At 31.7% G+C, this 22,677-nt stretch overlaps 2 protein-coding genes across 2 annotated transcripts; one reads left to right on the top strand and one right to left on the bottom strand.

Moving 5' to 3' along the window:
- Positions 1 to 3,210: 3,210 nt before the first annotated feature.
- Positions 3,211 to 18,477, bottom strand: LOC143081652 (peptidyl-glycine alpha-amidating monooxygenase-like). The gene is made up of 13 exons (XM_076257417.1): positions 18,366 to 18,477; positions 17,350 to 17,453; positions 16,087 to 16,144; positions 12,221 to 12,314; positions 11,333 to 11,436; positions 9,725 to 9,802; positions 9,074 to 9,122; positions 8,590 to 8,657; positions 7,682 to 7,762; positions 7,107 to 7,186; positions 4,780 to 4,833; positions 4,189 to 4,238; positions 3,211 to 3,447 (listed from the first exon to the last, which is right to left on the bottom strand). Exons 1-13 carry the CDS (start codon positions 18,406 to 18,408, stop codon positions 3,273 to 3,275), a joined length of 1,038 nt encoding a protein of 345 aa, XP_076113532.1. The 5' UTR covers positions 18,409 to 18,477; the 3' UTR covers positions 3,211 to 3,272.
- Positions 18,478 to 20,048: 1,571 nt separating this feature from the next.
- On the top strand, positions 20,049 to 22,430 carry LOC143081651 (uncharacterized). Its single transcript, XM_076257416.1, has 2 exons — positions 20,049 to 20,155; positions 21,287 to 22,430. The coding sequence occupies exons 1-2, from the start codon at positions 20,113 to 20,115 to the stop codon at positions 22,030 to 22,032; spliced, it is 789 nt and encodes a 262-aa protein (XP_076113531.1). The 5' UTR covers positions 20,049 to 20,112; the 3' UTR covers positions 22,033 to 22,430.
- The last annotated feature ends 247 nt before the right edge of the window (positions 22,431 to 22,677 follow it).

Genomic DNA, 22,677 nt, shown 5'->3' with positions numbered 1-22,677 from the left:
CTAATATTATGACAGTTAGTACAACAATACCAAAGATAAATAAAGTGGGGAAATATCTTACTTTAAGAAGGGGCTTTTAAATTATATCCTTTAAACCATATTATACCATTGTCCTAGCTTTTGAACCCAAACAATGCCTAAACATTTAAGGAAAAAAATGGTCCAGAAGAGTAATAACATACAACATGGCTGTATTGAATACTGATAGATACCTTCTTTGTTCCCATGAGTTTTACTGATTTATTTTGTGTATTTGCGTTGGTCACCAGGTAGCTGATCAGACTAGGTCTACTGAGCGTTGCAAGTCCCAGTGGATCTGTGGGTTGTAAGTCATCTTCCATTATCATCATGTGTCTGAAGGGACAAAGCCCCCCTGTTGTTGTTTTTTATTTTATTTTTGTATCTTTATTCAATTATACAACATTTATATACAATAGATAAATTTCATGTTACACAACAATACCACAAGATAATGTTTTAAAGTATAAAGACATATATTCTCAACACGCTAATCAAAAATTATATTCTATAACGCCTTCAGTCTCTTGTACCAAAACATTGTTCTTTAAAAAGTGTTTCTCAAAAACTGTTCTCATACATATTGCATCACATACATATTCGTACAGAAAAGGAATGTTTGAGTTGCTCATCCATTTTTGTCGTCAATATAACGGAACTATTAAAATTTGTCACGTGCGAGGTTTCGGTACTATTAACACTAGGTTTAACTCTCCATTTTTGTTTTCATTAAGAGCCTGTCCAAAGTCAGAAATACGACATTATTTGTTTTTCACTCGTTCTTGTTGTTGATAACATTATTAGTTACACAGTGTGCAATTGTCCTAATACGAGAATTTATCGGGTCAATAAAATTCATATCGGGTGAGGCGAAGCCTAAATCCGCCTCTTTAAAGCAACTCAATTTTTTAATTTCTTTTATTAGGTCAATGGTATAAGGGAGATAATTCCAATTGACGTAATAAATAAGGGAGATAATTCCAATTGACGTGATAAAAAATTGTACTGAAATTTATTAGGACAATATCAGCCAATCAAAATGCGAGAAATTACTCTAAATCAGGATAATTGATTTTGTCAGTCTTTATTGACTGTTTTTTTTTTTGCCTTGGAGTTTTGTATACTTTTTCATACATGTTATATATGTTCCGGTCCATATGAATATTTTGACCATACACGTTTTTGCTTATATGGTCATGGTAATTACAACGTGTTTACTTTAAAGTCTGTTAATGTCTCCATGAGGTCATTGTATTATATTTTGATAATAAACAAGCAAGGTTTTATGCGCAATTAATTTACAAATATATGTATTTAATCGTGTTTATATTTACGAAGGTATTAATTTTACTTTATGTGCTATGTTTATACTAATTATAAGAAACGAAGACATTCAAAGATCGATATAGGGCGGTCCTGGTTACAAGTGAACTTACTGTTGAGCAGACCAGCCAAAATTTAACTTGAGAACAAGCCTGGTTCAATCAGAGTTTTCAAAATCAAAGTTATTAATTTATGTTAACTTATGGCAGGACTGGTTCGAAGATAACTTAGATAAGTAGCGGACCTGTTTCCAAGTTTACTATAGGCAGACATAAAAAAAACAGTCATAAGGCCAAGCCCGCTCAGCAAGATATCTAGACCGTGGTCTTAGGACTGGTCAGAGCAGTTCTAAATCCTGTCACATGTAAACTTTGACCAGTCCAAATGACTGGTTATCAAGTTAACTTGATGTACAGGTTAGGATTGCACTAATTGATAATGTGTACGAATCGTTTGCATTAGGTAATGGATAAATTCGAAAATTGTCCTACATGGTCAAACGAATAATGTTTTTTAAAAGGATCAACTAGATAAGACCGGTATTAAAATAAGCAGTTTCAAAAAGTAAGTTCCACTCACTTTTTGTAAATACAATAATAAGATGTCAAAATCAAATGCACATATTGTAAAAGGAAGTTTTGTAACCTTGGTATATCTGTACCCAGCTTTAAAGAAGGCTAATTTTTCATTCGCAAGCACAAGGTGTGACAGAAAAGGATCGTGCACAACCAAGATGTGCAAATGAAGAAAAATATTGTGGAAGTTAATGTCGACCTATTGCATACATGAAAGAATACACGTATAATTAGCAATGAAAACTAGGAGCAACTGACTGTGGCATCTATATTAAATGTTTATGTAGCCTTTGAATTATAAAATTAATACATTGCTATGTTACCATCATTGTTTTTTTGAAGATAAAGTGTATTGTATTACTGAAACGTTTCTAATGCATATTTAAAAAAATACCTTTATGGTCCAAATGGCCATTTGTTCCGACCCGTTAATAAATAAAAGCAACAGTAGTATACTGATTTTCGAAATTCATAAATCGATTGAAAAAAACAATCGGGTTACAAACTAAAACTGAGGGAAACACATCAACTATAAAAGGAGAACAATAACACAACAGGTACATTAAAATGAAACAAAACAGAAACGAACTATAGGATAACAATAGGTATTTGTTTGACAACAAATAGGACATTTGTACAGGACATTTTAATAAAAATGGTTAGTTGAACCTGATCTTGTAGCTAATTAAACAACCCGCTTTAATAGCAATGTTAAATATAACACTCAAATTACAACATTACATGACAGGACTGATTTATGTATAATAACCAAGAGAGTCTACCCGTTCGAGCGGGGTTGGAACACAGTGTTGACTTATGCTTAGTTCGTTTCTGTGTATGTTGCATTTTAATGTTATGTCGTTGTTCTCCTCTTATATTTAATGCGTTTCCCTCGGTTTTAGTTTGTTACTCCGATTTTGTTTTTTGTCAATAGATTTACGAGTTTTGAACAGCGGTATACTACTGTTGCCTTTATTAAGGAGCTCGACCAAGGAGGCTCATGCTAAACCTGTGAGATATACATTCAATTTGGTTCATTGTAGAAGGCTATATATTGACACCAGAGCATTTTAACGTCCGTCAATAATTAAACTACAGCAGTATATGAAACAGTTGGACAACGAACTATCATGAATATGAAATTAAAAATTCAGAGGTTGCTTCAAGGGCAAGATAAGTAAAATTTGGCATAAGAGTATTACAAATCAGGAATATGTTGTGCATCATAATTGACAATAATTAATTCAAAATGGTCTGACTTTATATAATTTTTTAATATGAAATGCAAATACAAAGATAAATGTATTCTACTTCTAAAAAAATTACTATAAACAAAAGGGAGTTGTGACCGCCTTTCTACGTGCTAACTCTTCTATTGTCTCCACAAATTCCTGATGTCACCTCGTGGTCGCAAAATGAAAACTTAGGGTGCTGTGTCATACAGGCACTTGACCGTTTAAAACTTGTTTCATGTTTAAATTCGTAACCCAATTGAATATCAACATTACACATCTCTTGGCCATCAGATTCTCTGAAAAAAAAAAATCAAAACTAGGATAAAAAAACATCTTCATAGACACTGGGAAAATATTTCGAAGGGATAGGTTGCATATTTGGTAAATAAAAATTTCACAGTTTTTAAAATAGGGTTTACATACTCACAAGACTAAAAACAAAAATTTTGATTAAATTTCGGTTAAATTGGCATTAATATATTGGCATTATGATATGCCCAACATTATATTATACAATATAATAACAAATTAAAAGCATAACCTAGTAACCTCTATATACCGTATGGGCTCTTTTTTCGTATGTTGAAATTCTAATTTTGATCTATGAGTTTTAGTGTCTCTCTGGAATCTTTTGTTCCTCTTTTAAAACATTCAAACAGTACGGATTAGGCACGCCATCATGAAATAGTTCACTTTTAAAATGAAATATGTGTAACTGAAATCAAAATAAACCTTTCCTTGTGTAGCAGCAAAAGTCATGTCTTCCTTTCTACGTTCATGACTTATCACTGGAAATAATATATCACCGGATACAAAATATCATCGAATTGCTTTTTTTTTATTTCTTGTGTGTGTTATTGTGTTGTCAGTTGTTTTATGGCTTTCTGTTGACCCTACCAAAAGAACTGGTACCGTTGATATTTATAAAAAATGATCTCATTTATTACAACGATGTTAACATAATTGTTAAATCAGTATACATTATTAATATCGAAAAAACTTATTGATTTCTGCTACAATAATTAACTTAACCTTACCCGAAACGAACTGGCTTATTATCTTTTGGGATATATAAACACTTTGCAGCCTACAAATCAAAGTAGAATATAGATTCATACTATTGTAATATAGCCAATTTATGAACAAAAATATATTCAATCAACCTGAATTGATTTATAACTTTTTTTAAAATGTACATTACCTTATAGCAGTTGTTATATAGATTGAGCTTGATTTTGATTTTTTATTTTAAAAACAAATATCACGCTTTTCTGATCAGAGTAACCCCGTAGATATTTCAGCATAAAGTAGGAGTTAATAGCACCATACATCAATCAAATACTGTCAAACATGAACGTAATACTGATTACAAAACTTCAATTCCGATGAAATTGAAGGGAAAACAATTCATCCCTTTGCAAACTGAAAACATGGATTTTTTTTCAAAATGAAAATTGAATGCATTGGGATATGTTTTAACTTTAATCTGATAATCAAGCTTAAATGTGTCCTTTAAAGACTTATATTGATGATAAAATTAAACGTACACACATGATTTAAGGATTTAATTATAAGAAAAATTAAGTTGAATAGCACAATATCTCTCATTAGCATATCTAGTTTCTTACCAGAACATCTCCCTGTCGTACATCAATAAATCCTCCAGGTACTGGTACCAATACCTGTAAAAGATATGTCGTGTAAAAAATATTGGGGTCAATATACAATTATGTGTAATTGTTTTAAATATTGTTTTTCTTTGATTTAGAAAATAAACCTATGACAGGAACCTAATGTTTAGTGATGTAGTTCATAAATGTTTTTCGTTTCTCATTTTCAGCTCACTGTGAGCTTATGCCATCACTTGGCGTCGGTCATCGTCGTCGGCGTTGTCTGTCGTCGTCAGTCGTCGTAAACTATCAAAAATTATCTCCTATGAACCTACTGGACCAAATATCTTCAAACTTTAACTAAATTTTCCTTAGGGTGTTTATAAATCCGAAGTTTTGATCCATCGAAGAACATGGCCGCCATGTCTTAAAATATAACATGGGGGTCAAATGCAGTTTTGGCTTATATCTCAAAACCTAAAGCTTTTAGAACAAATCTCACAGAAATTGAATTGTTTAATTGGTCAAGATCTATCAGCCCTGACATTTATAGACGTATCGAACAACCCATTGTTGGGTTGCTGTCACTTAATTTGTAGTTTTAAGAAAATTTTAGTTTTTTGTTATTGTCTTGAATATTGATATAGATAGATGAAAGTGTAAACAGCAATAATATTCAGCAAAGTCAGATCTACAAAAACATTTTATGACAAAAATTGTCAATTGACCCTTTTTAAGGAGTCATTGCCCTTTAAAGACAATTTTACACAATTTGTTCATCAAGTTTGCCAACATTTTAAACTTTTCTCCTATTTTCTAAATTGTGTTTAATATTTCTTAACTTTAAGGGAATGTTTCTTTAGGAATCTAGTTAATGAATTGTACCCCAATTTTTATCCATCAACAAACATGGAAGCCACGGCTAACTATAGAACAAATGAGACAAATTCAGTTTTGCCAATTCCTGTCAGCCCTGACACTTTCAGACAAACCGAGCAACCAATTGTTGGGTTGCTATCACTAGTTTGTTTATTTCAAGGAAATTTGGAAGATTTTGGCTACTATCTTGAATACTACTGATAATAAAGATAAACTGTAAATACCAAAAATGTTCTGCAAAGTAAGATCTACAAAAAAAAATATATGACCATAATTGTCAATTGACCCCTTAAGAAGTTATTGCCCTTGCAGGAAAATTTTACCCAAGTTTTGTTATGTTTTTTCAACTTTAAAAGTATTCTCAAAATGAACCTAGTATACATTTTGTATTTCATTTCCTTGTACGTGAAGAAACGTATACTCTATGGATAAAATGGAACATATTGGTAAAATGCATTTGTTTGCTTTGGAAGAAAATATGATAGATATAATGAACATTAAAATGGCATTTCTCAGCCACTCATTAACATATATTTATAAACCAAATTAATCATTGATGAATGATTTAAACAACAAAAAAACAACAGGTGCGCGATTCACGCCCCTGGAGCCTCTTGTTTAGCTAGATAAGGCATTTGGTTTTCCCGTTTGAATGGATTTATAGTAGTAATTTTTGTGGCTCTTTATAGCTTGCTGTTGTTTTCAAAGCTCCGTTTTGAAGTTCATAGTTTGACCATAATGGTGTACTTGTACAAATTGTGACATGACTGGAGAGTTGTCTCATTTACACCCATTCCACAGCTTCGTATATCGCTAAGCTATGTCTTTATATTGTGCCTATTATGCCTACTGTGATCATTGGTTACTTTTTTTATATTTAAAGAAAACACACTTTTATTTTCCAAAGTCAACATGCCTAAATTTCCCCATTCCTTTAGTATTGTTTTCTGCTCATTCAAGAAAACAAGATACATGCCTACATGCCCTTTATTATATTCGTAAATAGTTGTTTCAATAAATATCTAACCATGTATTTCCTATTTAATACAATATGATTGACATACAGATCATGTATTCACGCTTAGAAATGGCAGCACCAAGTCATGAATAGGATAGATGTTTTCCATTCTTTTCATCAGTTTTAGTCTTTGATTTTGGCATTCGATAAAAGACTTTCCATTTTGAATTTTCCTTGAAGTTTTTTTGGTTTTGTTTTTCTTGTTTTTTCTTTTTGCTTGGATCTAACAACACTAATTGCTGTTCTGTTTAGTATTGCAATTGTATCAGTCAATTAGATTCCTGCTTTCAATTTTTTCAAGGTGTGTCTCATTAGAAGTTAGAACAAAAACAGAGGATCCCTTAAAGTCTCTAAAACAGAATGAGGTATCATCAGCTCTGTGTAAGGGGATTGTGGACACCTGATCTTGATATTAATCACATTGGTTTATATCTGTTAACATTAATACCTTAGTTTTGCCTTGTGTTAACTGACTAGCCAGTAAAGTCCATGTACCGTTTCGAACTCTATACGCATCAGCCATATATCCTGTTAAATATACAATTGTTTAAATGAATTTTCAAAAAGATATCACTATTACTATATCTTACAAATTCATAAGAACAATCCCAGCACCGTTGGTCTGACCATAGAAGACAATAGGAACAAGTCTTGTGTTTAATGAAATTTGTGAGAAAAAAAAAAACGAAAAAAGTTACGATCATCTATAGACGAAGTTACGATCATCATCGTGATTTTTTGAATCTCGATTTTCGTTCTTCTGGTTGTTTTTCTATAATTTATGAAAGACACATTCAATGGCAATGCTTATAAAGATTTTTCTTGATATAAACAAAAATATGAAAATATTTTGTTAAAGTGGAGAAATCAGCCTTCTAAAATATCCCTATATTTGTGTCCGCCATATTGGAATGATCGTAATTGCAGTTGACACCAGTGGTACTATTAATAATCATAACATTAAACTGAATAAATAATATCTTTCAGAATTGTAAGATCATCCAAAACGCGACTTTCACTTACCAACATGATGTGTATGAACTTGAACAGCATATGCAACAACGTCAGGCTTATCCCAACGACACGCTACTTCAGCAAAATATCCTGTATTTAAAAATAATGTACGTAATAAGAAAGCGTAGTTGAGAAAGGAAATGGAGTAGTTATCCATGACACGAAATCAGTACATGCACTGTACAAAAACAAAAAGGCAAAAGAACAGCGCTATAACTGCTGTTATTCGTCTGATAGTCACAGTGAGGTCATCAACAGGGAGAAAGAAAAATCACCTCACTGCAAGTTAAAAACAACAAAAAAATCCATGAACTGTTTCGAGCACCGGTTTGTACAGAATCGTTTGCAAACTGACGATCACGCCACATTTGTGAATTGAAAAACAATGTAAAGTAATAATATCAATAAAATAAATCGGTCAAAGAAATCAGGCATCTACCTTCATGTATCTTTTATCAATAAATCATACTTTTATTTGAATGCAGATTTATTTGAATGAACACAAAACTATCAGTTATCTGTTTGTCGACTACATCAGTAGAATATATTAACAAACATATCAGAAACTGATAATCAATGAAAAAAGATAACTCTTCATATATTTTGATGGGTTTTAATAAGCACAAATATATGGTCTATGATAACAGTTTTGAATATTTTTAAATACATTCTTTCATGCAAAAGGGTACTTTTATTGTAACTTTTATGTAACAGTTGAACATAATGTTCAAATACCATAAGGAAGTGCTCCGGTAGTTTATACAAGAAACTGAACTGGTTGACATTAACACGAATACAATTACATAAAAGTAAACAAAACACTGTAGCAATAATAGACACAAATAAATGAATACTAACAGCAAAGAAAAAAATGTAACCAATAAGAAAAAGAAATTCAGACGATAAATAAACCATACCCTTTTCTTTGTTGGCGGGAATAAATCCGTCAGTCAACAGTAAATGACTTTGGAAGTTGTATTTTGTTCTAAAGGATAGACAAATATACGTATACATTTAAGTTATAAAATTGTTAAAATGTATAACAATCCATCCTGAAACTTTTTTGTTAACAATCAAAAGTTAATAGAGCCAAGAAACATTCAGAAATTCGATTTTGCATCATGTTTAATCACTGGATTTATGATTCATTTAAACAAATTACATACGAACGTATCATATTGATTTTTTTGTTTTTTGCTCATTACTGAAGGCCTTACAGTGACCTTTAGTTGATAAATTCTACTTCATTTGGTTTCTAGTAGACAATGCGTATGGTCTATTGACAATCATATCGCATCTTTTTATTTTTATGTTATAAAAATGGGTTTGAAAAGAAACAAATTCGTCAGATGCGCAGGTTGATTATATGACTTAAACTAAAATGGGATTAGAAATACTTACGGAGTTTTAATGAATGTTAACGTAACATTGATTAATGGATATTGAACTTCTGAAATAAAAATGATAATTGATCAAACATTTTAAATCATATATCATTCATTATACCTAAGATTTGTATCATTATTCAGTTGTTTAGATTAACTGTTCACGTTTCATACACAGTAAAATTCATATTCAATTCCAACCACAGAGGATTGTGCGTCGTCAGTGGCGGATCCATAAATTTTCTTAAGTGGGGCAAACTGACTGCCTTAGAGAGGGTCTGCTCCGGTCATGCTTCAGTTGTTCCATATTTAAGCTACCGAATTCCCCCTCTTAATCCACTTCTAGGGAATCAGATCCAAAGTTAACTACCAACCATTTGTATGTTTTGTGTAATGACTTATCAGGGTTCGGATCCCTCCGCTGATTTCGAATCATCAGAAAAATAGGTGTTATTAATATATAAAAGATTTAACAGGTGTCTGTAAATCAATCATTCATAACATACAATTATTAGCTAAAATGGTAAAGTTCTAAATAAAATATAGTATCGTTTTAGTAGACTGATGTTTATTTCGTTTAAATTTTTTTTTATAGATCTTTCTGCAGATATTCGAATGATTTGTTTTGAAAAACCATACACAAATATCTTAAAAATCATTTCCATACCAGTTACTGCTGCTTTAGTGTGCATCTCAAAATTAATATGCCTCATTATTGTGGAAAATCCGATTTTAAGTGATACATCTAAAATAAAATGTGCACTATAAACTAAATTAAAAAAAAAGATAAACATAAATTCAATTGAACCGATAAAAATATGTATAAACAGAAAACAACTGAGTCAATATATAAATGTATTGTCATCAATAATCAAAGTTATCACACAAATTATGAAAGGTGCAAAATTACACTAATTATGAAAGGTTCAAAAGAGCAGTAATTTGAACACCTCTAGTTTCTGGTGAGGTTCGTGTCTTTAGTTTTCTATGCTGTGTCATGTGTTCTATTATTTCCCTATTTGTCATTTTATTGTTTAGCCATGATGTTGTCAGTGTATTTTCGATTTATGAGTTTGACTATCCCTCTGGTATCTTTTGCTCTTTTTTTTGACGTTAGAGCTTTATACATTATTAGAAAAACATTTCTAGCCATAATCATGATAATGATAACAGATACATAACACCATTGTCTGAAAGGGTAACTAATTCTATAATACAAGAATTTAGATCCAATATGATTCATTTCTTCGATCTTAAAATAGACTCACATTTTTATCGAAGAAATCCGCTTTTAAAATCTGTCTTCATGTTTTTTTCTTTTTTTTATATTTCAGTCGTCCTTATGTGTTGCCCTTTTAAATGTCCGTGTTCAGGTCAGTGTAGCTTGGCTGAATCAGTGTTATAGCAACATGGCTCAAGAGTAAAGCATTAGATACAAGCGAGTACACATGAATGTTATATTTCCCGATACTGTAGACATACTAGTATTGTGTTTATCCTGAATTATACACCCAACACGTTAAAGTCTACTTGTTAAAATCTAATTAAATATAATTTTCTCATATTTTTCCTAGAAATCGACATACTGTAAACGAAAATGAAATATTCAGATTACCGCTTGCTCAATATGGAAGCGGGATAACAGGAAACTTCATATGTACCGGTACTTATTTGTAAAGCTATTATTTGTACAGTAGAGGGACGAAAGATACCAGAGGGACAGTCAATTTCATAAATCGAAAACAAACTAACAACGCTATGGCTAAAAAAGAAAAAGACAAACTGGCAAACAATAGTACACATGACACAACATAGAAAACTAAAGAATAAGTAACACGAACCCCACCACAAACTAGGGGCGATCTCAGGTGCTCCGGAAGGGTAAGCAGATCCTGCTCCACTTGTGGCACCCGTCGCGTTACTCATGTTATAACAAATCTGGTAAATATTCTAATTCGGTAGGTCACATTCATAAAAGGGAATGGGATTGCATATCCGATATCTTTTGTGAAACCGTTATTCTGTAACGGTCAACCAACTCGTGATGGCGTCCGTAAAATTTATGAAGCGATGATTTCAACTTCACCATTTGGAAGTCTTGGTTTAATAGCTTCCTTGTAAGCAGCAACCATCTATCAAGAAAATCATGATAGGAAATGCAATACAATTATTGGCTGATGACAGGACAAAAGTGAATTCCTGTGTTTACGCTACGTTGACTTAATGACAGTTTAGAAAAACAACGTCGTTGCTGTTTCCGGAGTTAGGCTTTTACCTTTAGGATAAATCATTTTACCAACTTCGGATCTGTAGTACGCATCAAAAAAATAAACGCCCACTGCACCTCCTTTACAGTATTTCCTACTCCTTGAACATTCCCTACAATAATGTATATAACAAGTCATAAGAGGGTTTTGTTTTGTGAAAACAATTCATGTACAATCTGATAGGCGCTGTTGACAGAATAGTAGTCTATTCTGTGTAATATTTCATTACGTACGTTAAAAGGTTGTAAAGCAATGGATAACTAATTGATAACGTAATACGTTTTTCTTTTTTCTTTCGAACAATTGAATTATGCTTATTCATTTTAAGATTATGTAATTGTCGTTTACTTATATTCAAATTTTTATGTTGTATAAATTAATAAAAAAAATATTATATTCAAACATTAAAGCGTAATTACATATAGTTTAATATCGCTTGAAAATTACAACTTCTTAGACATCTTTAGGTGGTTATGTTGTTTTTCTTCTCTTCAAAAATATTTGCTATTAAATTGTTATTGCTTACATGTATCAAAAAAACATCGTATATAATCAATTGTACTTCTAAGCTCGTGCAATATTTGTGCTCATTCAGATAGTGTATGTACATAACACAAATCGTGTATTTTAAAAGAGAATGCATTATTTGATGAAAACAAATTCGATTTTTAAATTTGTTTCAAATATGAGAGGAAGTGTTTCCATAGAGCAATGACTTTTTAGTGGTTTCACAATACATGATACATTATGGGTTCCTTAAAATCCAGTGGCAAATATTACTGCCTGTTCAGGACGATAGTTTTACCAAGAACAATAACATTTTCTCCGGTCATCCGTTCACAGTCCTTTCGAAATCCACTCAATTTTTTTATGATATTTAAACAAGTTATTCTTACCATGGTCGATGACTTGCAAAATCTTCAGGTTCTTCACAAAAACTTAAATCAGCATGATGTACAAATTCGTGATTAATTTCAATTAAGGTGCTCACTGAAATTGATAAAAAATAAAGAATATATATTTAGCTGTCAAATTCGTGTTTACCGATTGACTTTAACTCTCATATTTGATTTATAACATACAAAACGTATATTCAAATTATAAAAAGGATAAAATAAACAATTAACAAGGTTATATGCATTTTTTTTATATAAATAAGGTCGTTAGTTTTCTCGTTTGAATTGTTTTACATTGTTTTATCGGGGCCTTTTATAGCTGACTATGTCACGGTGGGTATGGTTGTCCTGCGAGAGAACGTTCTGTGCTGGTGATTTGGTCCTGTCAGGTGCTGGTGGGTCCTGATTCTGTGCTGGTGGGTTTGTTTACATTGTATCAGAACGGCAATAAAACGACTGTTTTGTTGCTTAATTTTTCTCTGATGCGTCATAAGTACCATGCAAAGTATATTACAACAATATTATATTGCAAAAGTCGTGCAAGTTCGTTAAACGGAATTGTCCTGACGCTGTGCTGGTGATAAGAAAAACGGTCCTGGTTCTGTGCTCCTATGTCCTGGTTCTGTGTCTTTATATTTTTGTTAAAAGTGGCATATATTCAAGATCATTGATGCTGTACTGATATTGACTAATTAACTGTTGTCTGCTTTCTTGAAATTGACATTGTTGTGAATCTGTTTACTGTTATTATGAGAGAAAAAATACCCCCTTTTTTTTTTAATTAACTGTAATCTTATTTATTGGCCTGTTAATGGAACTCTTCTTGTCCCCTTTTAAGATAAGAAAATATGTTTACGATTTTCGGGATTACGATCATTTTTTGCAAGATCACCAAAATACGTTGTAATTTATACAATACTTATATAAAGTAGATGATGTGGTATGTTTGTTGTCAATGGACAAATTTCCATAAGAAACCAAAGGAAGTATGTGTTAACAACCATACGTCATCGTACGACCTTCAACAATAACCCATGAAATAAAAATGTAAAAGGTTTTGCATAAAAATGGAGAGCAAAAATATAGAACAAAAGACTTTCTGAGCGTTTGAATCATATGTCTTTAGCAGCTTAAAACACATTTGTTTGTGAACAATTTAGTGATGACTATAAGAATGACAATAGTGATGCGGGTTTGTTTGTTTGGTTTTTTTTTGGGGGGGGGGATAAGTTAGAGCGAGGTTACAGTGAAAGTTTTAAGCTTGGAATAGTTTCCCGTAAGATTTAAAAGTTGTATTTTAAAAGTTCGATAGAATACTAAAAAAAATCACTATTTTAGGAAAGGGCAGACTGGAATATGTCAATTTCGAAAATTAAAATACCTCGTAGCTTCGTACTACCAATTGAGTATAAAACAAGTATATAAGTTTAAAAAAGAAATTCTTAGATTAAACACCTACATTTAACTTTAAAAGGTCATAACAGTTTAAAACAATACACACACACACACACAAAACTGGTTTACTTTCAACTGGTTATCAACCCCAATCGCTATAAGATCACATATAAGCTCACCTGTGTCGAGGGGTCGTGTGAGGTTCATGTATTGTCTTGGCGTCCGCAATTACAAAAAGATATAATCTGAAATTACTTGACCAAATGTTACCAAATGATTTTTCAAGAGTGAATCTAGGAAAAACAATATTCATCAACAAACATGACCACTGTCTGTTAAAATGTATTCGAGTTTTTAGTTACAGCCGATTCCATTGAGTATGTAGGCAGGGGTAATATCTTTGGTTAGCTTGCTTGTTAGCTAAACCGTGAAGTCATTGTTAGGTAAGGTATACTACCCTCCTTTCGAAGTAGCCTGGTCCTACAGACATAAAGATGTGTCATTTGTCGGACTAGTCTACTCTTAAAGTAGGGTAGTTTACATAACCTAACAATGACTTTTCTGTTCAGCAAGCAAGATAATCAAAGATATTCCCTTTGTCTACACACTCATTAAAATCGGCTTTAATATTGAAAATCTTCAACCAATTAGGGCAAAACTTACCGAGTAAAAAAAATCAAAAGGCCAATGTCTATCTACCTTGCACATTTCAAAAAATTCAGATCAGATAACGAAACTGGGTCCAGCAACATTTATAAGCAATTTAAGATTTTGACCCTCACAGTTTCCATTCATCACACATATTCTCGTTACAACGAATCATTTTAAATACAAAAATACCAGTTGCAGCCTTTTGTTTAATATCTGATATTGGACGAAAGATGTTGCCCTTTTATGTAATTATGTAATACAAGTTACGATCATTTGAAAACACATATTAAACAGCCAAATGGATGCACAAGAGCTAAAATAGGAGTCATAGATCCTATTGACAACAATTATCTGCCCAATTTTATTGATTTTTTTAACATTTGTTTCAAATATGACCAACTTCTTATCCAAAATCACCAGCACCGTATCAGGACCCACCAGCACAGTAACAGGACATGAATAAATTGAGAAAATGCTAAATTTTAATAAATTGCAATGGTTTTTTCACAAAATAGTTTTGTCGTGTGGATTGCGGTATAGAAACTGACTCTATGAACATTTTTGTTTTATTTTTTCAGTTCTAGATTTTCTGAAAATGAGCATTTTTGTGTTACGCTTACTGAAACAGTTTAGAGGGTCAACTTTTTAATGGTTTACATATGAACCCATAAGAAACAAAATTGAAAAATCTCAACTGTTTTCTTCCATTTTTTATGAGTGAAAACGTCAAAAATCATCATTTTCGTCTTTGTTTACATTTTTTCATTGATCACCAGCACCCGTCAGGACCGAATCACCAGCACAGAACGTTCTCTCGCAGGACAACCATACTCACCGTGTATGTGGTATGGGCTTTGCTGAAGGTCGTACGGAGACATATAGTTGTTAATGTCTTTGTCATTTTGGTCTGTTGTGAACAGTTGTCTCATTGGCAATCATACCACATCTTTTTTTTATGCTATAGGTATCAATAGATAGCAAACTTATGCAATTGGATTTTATAAGTCTGTTCAATTAGGTATATTATGCTTAAAAATAGTATTAATCTACGTTTTTAACTGTATATGAAAGAGTGTTTGTGGGTCGAATTAACAAATTTAAAAAAAATTTTATCTTTCTTTCACTTTCTTTCAATGTTAACATCTTTTTTTCATTTTAATACACGCGTAATTCACGTGTAACTTATCTCTAGCTTATGAATTAAATTTGAAGGCCACATGCATGCAGAGTCAATGAGGACGAAGTATTCACTTGCAAGTGAATTATTCATCCTCGTTGTTTCTTAGCTTATTTTGACATAACTGAATCATATTAGCTTTTAAGGGCCTATTATCTTTCAACATTTCACTTTCATTATTGATTGAACAAAATAAATCATATGTATATGTGTGTGTATCTCGTAGCTAGTGCCTATTTAAATTTTGGCAGTTTATTTGAATGTCTACTGACACTTGGTCGCAGGATATAAATAAGAAAGAGGACACAAGGGCCAATATCCGCAGGATTTCTAATTTAAAGAAAACTAAGGTTGCAATCCTTTCAAGTAAAGTTGACAGTATCTCAAGACAGCAATGGTTTCTTCTCTTAATTTGTATTGTTTGGCTACCGAAACTTGTGTTCTCTGGTACATCTGATGTATTTATTGTAAGGTGGCAAGCATCAACATGAATATGTTTCATAGGTGAACATATTTAATGTGTGGGAACTGAATACAGATTTACTTATGTCTAAAATAGGATAGCAGTCAATCATGTCTGTGGCATAATTAAAAATATTCTCAACATTGAATTCATACCACTTATATTTTTCAAAATACTTACAGACATATACTTCATCAAGTTCTGCCAAATATCTTGTGTAGCAAATATATTGGTCGGGCTTTAAAAGAAGATTAATGTATGCACTTACTCTTTATATACATAGAAAAGTTTGCATTAAAATGTGTTAGTCGATCCACAAAAAAACTGTTAGAAATTTAGTTGTTAATGTTTGTGTCATTTTGGTCTTTTTTGGAGAGTTGTCTCATTGGCAATCATATCACATCTGCCTTTGTCTTTTAAAGTATATACAAAACAATGCGCTTTACTTATTATGTCAAAATTATAACAACTATATATGGACAATAAAAAAATAAAAAAGGCATTGCCCAATCTAAATACATTTAAAAGAAGATATTTTCCCTTCCCTAAATAAACTCATCATAGATACCAGGACTAAATTTTATATATACGCCAGACGCGCGTTTCGTCTGTACAAAAGACTCATCAGTGACGCTCGAATCTAACTATCTTTAATAACAACTTGCCAAAATCAATTTATTTAAATGTTGATTATATTTTGTCGGCGACAAGTGAATGTGGAATAAGAAAACAAGCAAAACTCTGTGCTACACAATATAATTTTAATAGATATCTTGTTCATTACAAACTGTTGATGAATCACATATTCATTATTAATATCCTATTGCGTTTTTGAAAATAAATATGCCGAAATTTGTTATCTGTTTGATTACATTCTACCAGCAACTTTCTTTTCAAAAGTGTGTACTCGGAATAATCTTAGACGACTCCTAACTGTATGATGCAGATAAGGGATCGTTTTCAATCGAAAGCTTATCTATTTATGTTTAAGAAAACATTTAGTTCAAGTTTTTAAAAAGTGATGAAAATATATCCAATGCAGTTACAAAATAGTCATCACAAATTTGTCTTTCACATAAAATGAAAAAAGAGGGGTTTGTTTTCAAAAGACCAACTTATGCCGCATGAGCATATACTTTTATGGCTGTATTACAACGCTCCAAAACGTTTTCTTGTAAAGGTTAACTGCTACAATATTTTTTACTTTATTTACTCTTCAAAAAAATTAAACTACAGAACACTTCTGGTAACTTAATTATGGAAAATGCATCACAAATAATGGCAATTGTTAAAAGAAAAACCATTTTAGGTCAAAGTATGGTCTTCAACACGGAGCCTTGGCTCACACCATTAAACTGATAAATACACGAACCGCCGAAGACAAACACATCATTCATTTGCATGAAGTTAAACTATATTTACATTGTAGAAAAATGTACCTACTTTATGTACTTTGATATTTGGAAATGATAGCTTCATTTTATAAATTTCCTGTCCATTTTCTCCATGATGAGCTGTTATGTAGGGTATTTCCCTTACAGACGTTACTAAAAGAATGTATAGATACAATTATTACATTGTCGATTTTACTAGTAAAAAAATTAGAGGTTAGAATTTGACAGTAAAATAATTTCCGATTGAAAAATCCGATATGGACCTTCAAAAGCGTATGATATATATATATATATATATATATATATATATATATATATATATAGATTGCCTAACAACGTAATTTTAACACACTATTTAGTATGTAAATATAAGAATGTTTAAAATATTTACAAAATGATGAAAATAAACGCAATATTTCGCTAGACCAACTAGCTTTATCAAGCGTGCATCTATCCAGGTGAAATGTAGATGATAAAAGTTTCTTATCATCTACATTTCACCTGGATAGATGCACGCTTGATAAAGCTAGTTGGTCTAGCGAAATATTGCGTTTATTTTCATCATTTTGTAAATATTTTAAACATTCTTATATTTACATACTAAATAGTGTGTTAAAATTACGTTGTTAGGCAATCTATAATTTTATTTGTGTAATTGAATTAATCTCTGTACTGATTAATCCACACTCCCTTAGATTTGTATGTCATGTGCTGCTATTTATAGGCACTTATATATATATATATATATATTGTAAGACTACGTATACATACGTTGTACAATCCTAGGTATAACGGACAATTAAAAAAAAAAACTTGTAAAATAAATAAGTTTTTGACAATGGTATGAATATTTTTGTCTACACTGTTAAAAAAAAATGCATATCAGCAAAATATTTTATTGAATATTAAAAAATAAATAAAAGAAAACATATCTATTGCATATCTTTAAAATCATTGTTTAAAACAAGACTCCTCTGTAGAAATTCCTGCAGTAAAATGTGGCTAAAAGTTTCGCCCTATACAAGTAAATAGCTATTTGATTTTAACCCTACCATATATCCTTACCTGTTACAGGGAAAACAAGAAGCCATACAACCAATTTAATCATATTTCGAATGTCTGTCAAAAATTGCAGTTAAACACTTTCTAGTATAAGATATTTGAAAATATTTTTTCTTTAATGCGTTCTGGAAGATTGAGTTTCGAGAAAAACGCATCCTTATTTTAATATGCAAAAAAAAAAAAAAAAAAAAAAAAAAAAAACAGGAGAAAGAATCAGGACACGAGTTATATTATTGTTTACCTGAGATACAAATGTTATAAAAATAGAACAGGACAACGTGAATATCAACAATAATCAAATACATCAATGTCAAAACTAGTCAAGATTACACAAACATTTTACGGAGATGCTTTGTCGTATTAGAAGATATGATAGGCTGATAGCCCTTTCATTTTTATGCCCAACCTACGATAGTTGAAGGGCATTATGTTTTCTGGTCTGTTCCTCCGTTAGTTCGTCTATTCGTCCGTCCGTTCGTATGTGCGTCCGTTCAGGCTAACATTGGTCAAGGTAGTTTTTGATGAAGCTGAAGTCCAATCAACTTGAAACTTATAGTACACTTGTTGCTTATAATATGATCTTTCTAATTTTAAAGCCAAATTAGATTTTGACCCCAATTTCACGGTCCACTGAACATAGAAAATGAAAGTGGGAGTTTCAGGTTAAAGTTTTGGTCAAGGTAGTTTATGATGAAATTGAAATCCAATCAACTTGAAACTTAGTACATATTTTCCTTATAGTATGATCTTTCTAATTTTAATGCCAAATTAGATTATTACCCAATTTCAAGGTCCGTGGAACATGCAAAAGGATAGTGCGAGTGGGGCATCCGTGTACTTTGGACACAAACTTGTTTTCTGTTTTATAAAGTATCTTTTAAATGTGAGATACAATATATTTTAGTTTTTAAAAAATACGCTGAAATTTAAGGGAATTTTAACTACGTTCAAATTCCTGGTAGATTTTGTTAAAATATGTTTGTGATATTATTTCAAATCGAGCACCCTTTTAATAAGGCTTTTAGCTAAAGTGCCGATAAACATCAAAACACATATAAAAAACAAAGGAAACAACTAAACCAAAGAGATGTTTTCCACCAAAACAAAATCACTATGCTCAAATCATTGACTAACTACATACTTTATTGTTCTACATGATATTAGGAAGATTTTGGAATTAAAACAAAATCACGGCTGGTAACAAGAAGGCATAGGGCTTGTTAATAATTTGTGGAGAATATTGGAGAGTTTCTGCCACCGACAGTGACAAAGATGAAAATGACATTTAATCTATTAGAACGATTTGTTCGCTAAATCTATACCAATGGGAAAATTCACAGGATTCTAAATAATGTGTATTCATGAGCATACAATTGTCAAAACCAGAGTACTATTATATGTTCTAAAATTTACAATTAATCTTATAATTCTTAACATCTACGCCAGTAACTAGGATGTCATTTTTTTGTTGTAAAAAAAGGAAGTCATATATGTAAACAAAAACATTATGCAATAACTCAAAGCATTTATTGCTATTCGTAGAATCATACAATTAAAATTTCACAGAAATACTAATAAGCTGCGTAAACATTTTGAGTGTTATTAATCATTCTTTTTTTAAACGTATTTTTTTGGTAAAACTTTTGTATATATAGGTATAAACTTTACCAATATTGTGCATCTTCATACCAATTGATAAACAGTGCACTGTGGCTGATTTAACACTGTGTTTCTATTCTTTCTATTTACAATGAATTTCAGATTACAGCTCTGTTTTTGTACAATTTTAATTTGTAAGTATATTTTGACTTTCTTTTTATATAACTTCTATAAAAAAACATTTACTCATTCAAAGAAAGTTGGTTAAAAAATGTCTATTGCAGAATATCAAATGGTTAGACAAATACATCCTGGTTAATAGCACTGGTTTGATGGTTTGATACCCCCATTGGTTTGACCGTTAGCCATGAGGATATCAATCGATATCATGAGTTCAGTGGTCAGTTCTTCATTACTTGTTTTATATTCATATATAAAATAATCATTAAGAAAACAAGGTTCAAATTCTCTAAGGCAAATTTGACGTTTAAGTTAGATGAATTTTGCTATTTTTTTTTGTATGCGTTTTTGTGGTCATATAGCTCCCTAACCGACTCGGTGATCTCTAGCGTGTTTGCCTCGAGCTAGTAAGGTTATGCGTAAGGTTATTGGTTCGAATATCGCCTGAGTCGATAAAAAGACTTTTAAAATTGGCATTTGCAGCGTCAGTAAAGTATGAACAAAGACGGCTACGAGTCAGAAGAATGTGTCCGGAATGGTGGCATGCCTTTCTGCGGACACTTTGTGAACTAACACTTTAAAATTCGAGCTCAGTTTGTCGATATTGCAAAAAGCAGAGATCACATTGAATTGCATCTTCGTCCTGAATATTCATCAAATATGCTTAGTTTGTTTTGTTTAGTTAAGACGAAAGGTCAATACAGAAAAACGCCTCAGACGCACGAAGTTTATGAAGTGTTTCGTTTTATTTCATAAAATGAGTACTGTTTTATTTTTTCAAGTAACATTAATATATAAATATCTATTTTTATCATTTTACGTACACCCATATTTCTATATATATATATATAGAACAGTTGTAGATTTGAACTAAAAGTTTGAAATTAATCTTCATTTCTTTAGTATCATAAACTAAAAGACATTCTTCTTTTATATTACACGTGTTAAATATTTTTAAATATATTGAAATGATAGGGTCCTTCACTAATAGAAAATCTTTTAATAATGAATAAAAGGTACAAGTGTGGATCTGAGAACTAAGATTTTAAAATTCTTTATAAGTTGTAGTACATAACTTAAATTGGAAAAGACATTTATGATTATTATTCCAAACATTCATGATCAGACTATTTCATCTTTTCCAGTTGTTATACATGCTGTGAAATCTGTTCCACTGAGTCTAGACAATAGTTTAAGGAAAAAACGGGAAGCTGTACCATCAGTAAAAGCCGTCAACGTCGATTTAGAAGATGGTTTGAGAAAGAAACGTGAAGCTGTACCGTCTGTCAAAGCCGTCAACGTTGATTTAGAAGATGGTTTAAGAAAGAAACGTGAAGCTGTACCGTCTGTCAAAGCCGTCAACGTCGACCTTGAAGATGGTTTGAGAAAGAAACGTGAAGCTGTTCCGTCAGTCAAAGCCGTCAACGTCGACTTAGAAGATGGCTTGAGAAAGAAACGTGAAGCTGTACCGTCTGTCAAAGCCGTCAACGTCGATTTAGAAGATGGTTTGAGAAAGAAACGTGAAGCTGTACCGTCAGTCAAAGCCGTCAACGTCGACTTAGAAAATGGTTTGAGAAAGAAACGTGAAGCTATACCGTCAGTCAAAGCCGTCAACGTCGATTTGGAAGATGGTCTTAGAAAGAAACGTGAAGCTGTACCATCAGTAAAAGCCGTCAACGTCGATTTGGAAGATGGTTTGAGAAAAAAACGTGAAGCTGTACCGTCTGTCAAAGCCGTCAACGTCGACTTAGAAGATGGTTTGAGAAAGAAACGTGAAGCTGTGCCATCTGTCAAAGCCGTCAATGTCTATTTAGAAGATGGTTTGAGAAAGAAACGTGAAACTGTACCGTCAGTCAAAGCCGTCAACGTCGATTTAGAAGATGGTCTGTGAATCCTGAAGTATGAAGCCTAAATTTTTAAATCGTTTTGTGTGGAATTTGAACAAATGAGTGTACATGAAGCTTTTTAATACAGACATATTAATGAATTTAAATGTACATATACGATTCAATACTTGTGGTCTCGTTTATTTAATTTATCATGACAGCATGCATTTGTTTTCGTTTGATATTGTCTTCGTTTTGATTTGTTGATTGTCTTTGTTTTGTAAAAGATTGCTTGTTATATAAAAATTATATTCGTTGTTTGATATGGTTTCTTGTATATTTATCTATTGTAAAAGTCAACCAATAAGAGTTGTAAAGCTTCAGCTTTACAAATATGTAAAATCAGTGAAAATTTAAATTAAATAAAGTCACGCTGAGAAAGTTTTAATAAATTTGTTATCTACGTGTATCTTACTAAAATAAAGAGGTCCAATTTGTTAGCCGGTATGACTTGATAAAAGAGGGACGAGAGATACCAGAGGGACAGTCAAATTCATAAATCGAAAATAAACTGACAACGCCTGGCTAAAAATGAAAGAAGACAAACAGACAAACAATAGAACACATGACACAACATAGAAAACTAAAGATTAAGCAACACAAACCCCACCAAAACTAAGGGTGATCTCAGATGCTTCGGAAGGGTAAGC

This window comes from Mytilus galloprovincialis, chromosome 7 (genome assembly GCF_965363235.1).
Source record: "Mytilus galloprovincialis chromosome 7, xbMytGall1.hap1.1, whole genome shotgun sequence".
Lineage (NCBI taxonomy): Eukaryota > Metazoa > Mollusca > Bivalvia > Mytilida > Mytilidae > Mytilus > Mytilus galloprovincialis.
This window is presented reverse-complemented; position numbering and strand designations above follow the sequence as displayed.

What these genes read in the sequence shown, in the direction of transcription:
- LOC143081651 (XM_076257416.1), top strand. Translation starts at nt 20,113, where the DNA reads ATGAATTTCAGATTACAGCTCTGTTTTTGTACAATTTTAATTT. An exon ending in TTTTTGTACAATTTTAATTT is followed by an intron (nt 20,156 to 21,286) that starts GTAAGTATATTT and finishes CATCTTTTCCAG; the next exon opens with TTGTTATACATGCTGTGAAA.
- LOC143081652 (XM_076257417.1), bottom strand. Translation starts at nt 18,408, where the DNA reads ATGATTAAATTGGTTGTATGGCTTCTTGTTTTCCCTGTAACAG. An exon ending in TCTTGTTTTCCCTGTAACAG is followed by an intron (nt 17,454 to 18,365) that starts GTAAGGATATAT and finishes ACATTCTTTTAG; the next exon opens with TAACGTCTGTAAGGGAAATA. An exon ending in AGTTCATACACATCATGTTG is followed by an intron (nt 7,187 to 7,681) that starts GTAAGTGAAAGT and finishes TATATTTAACAG; the next exon opens with GATATATGGCTGATGCGTAT.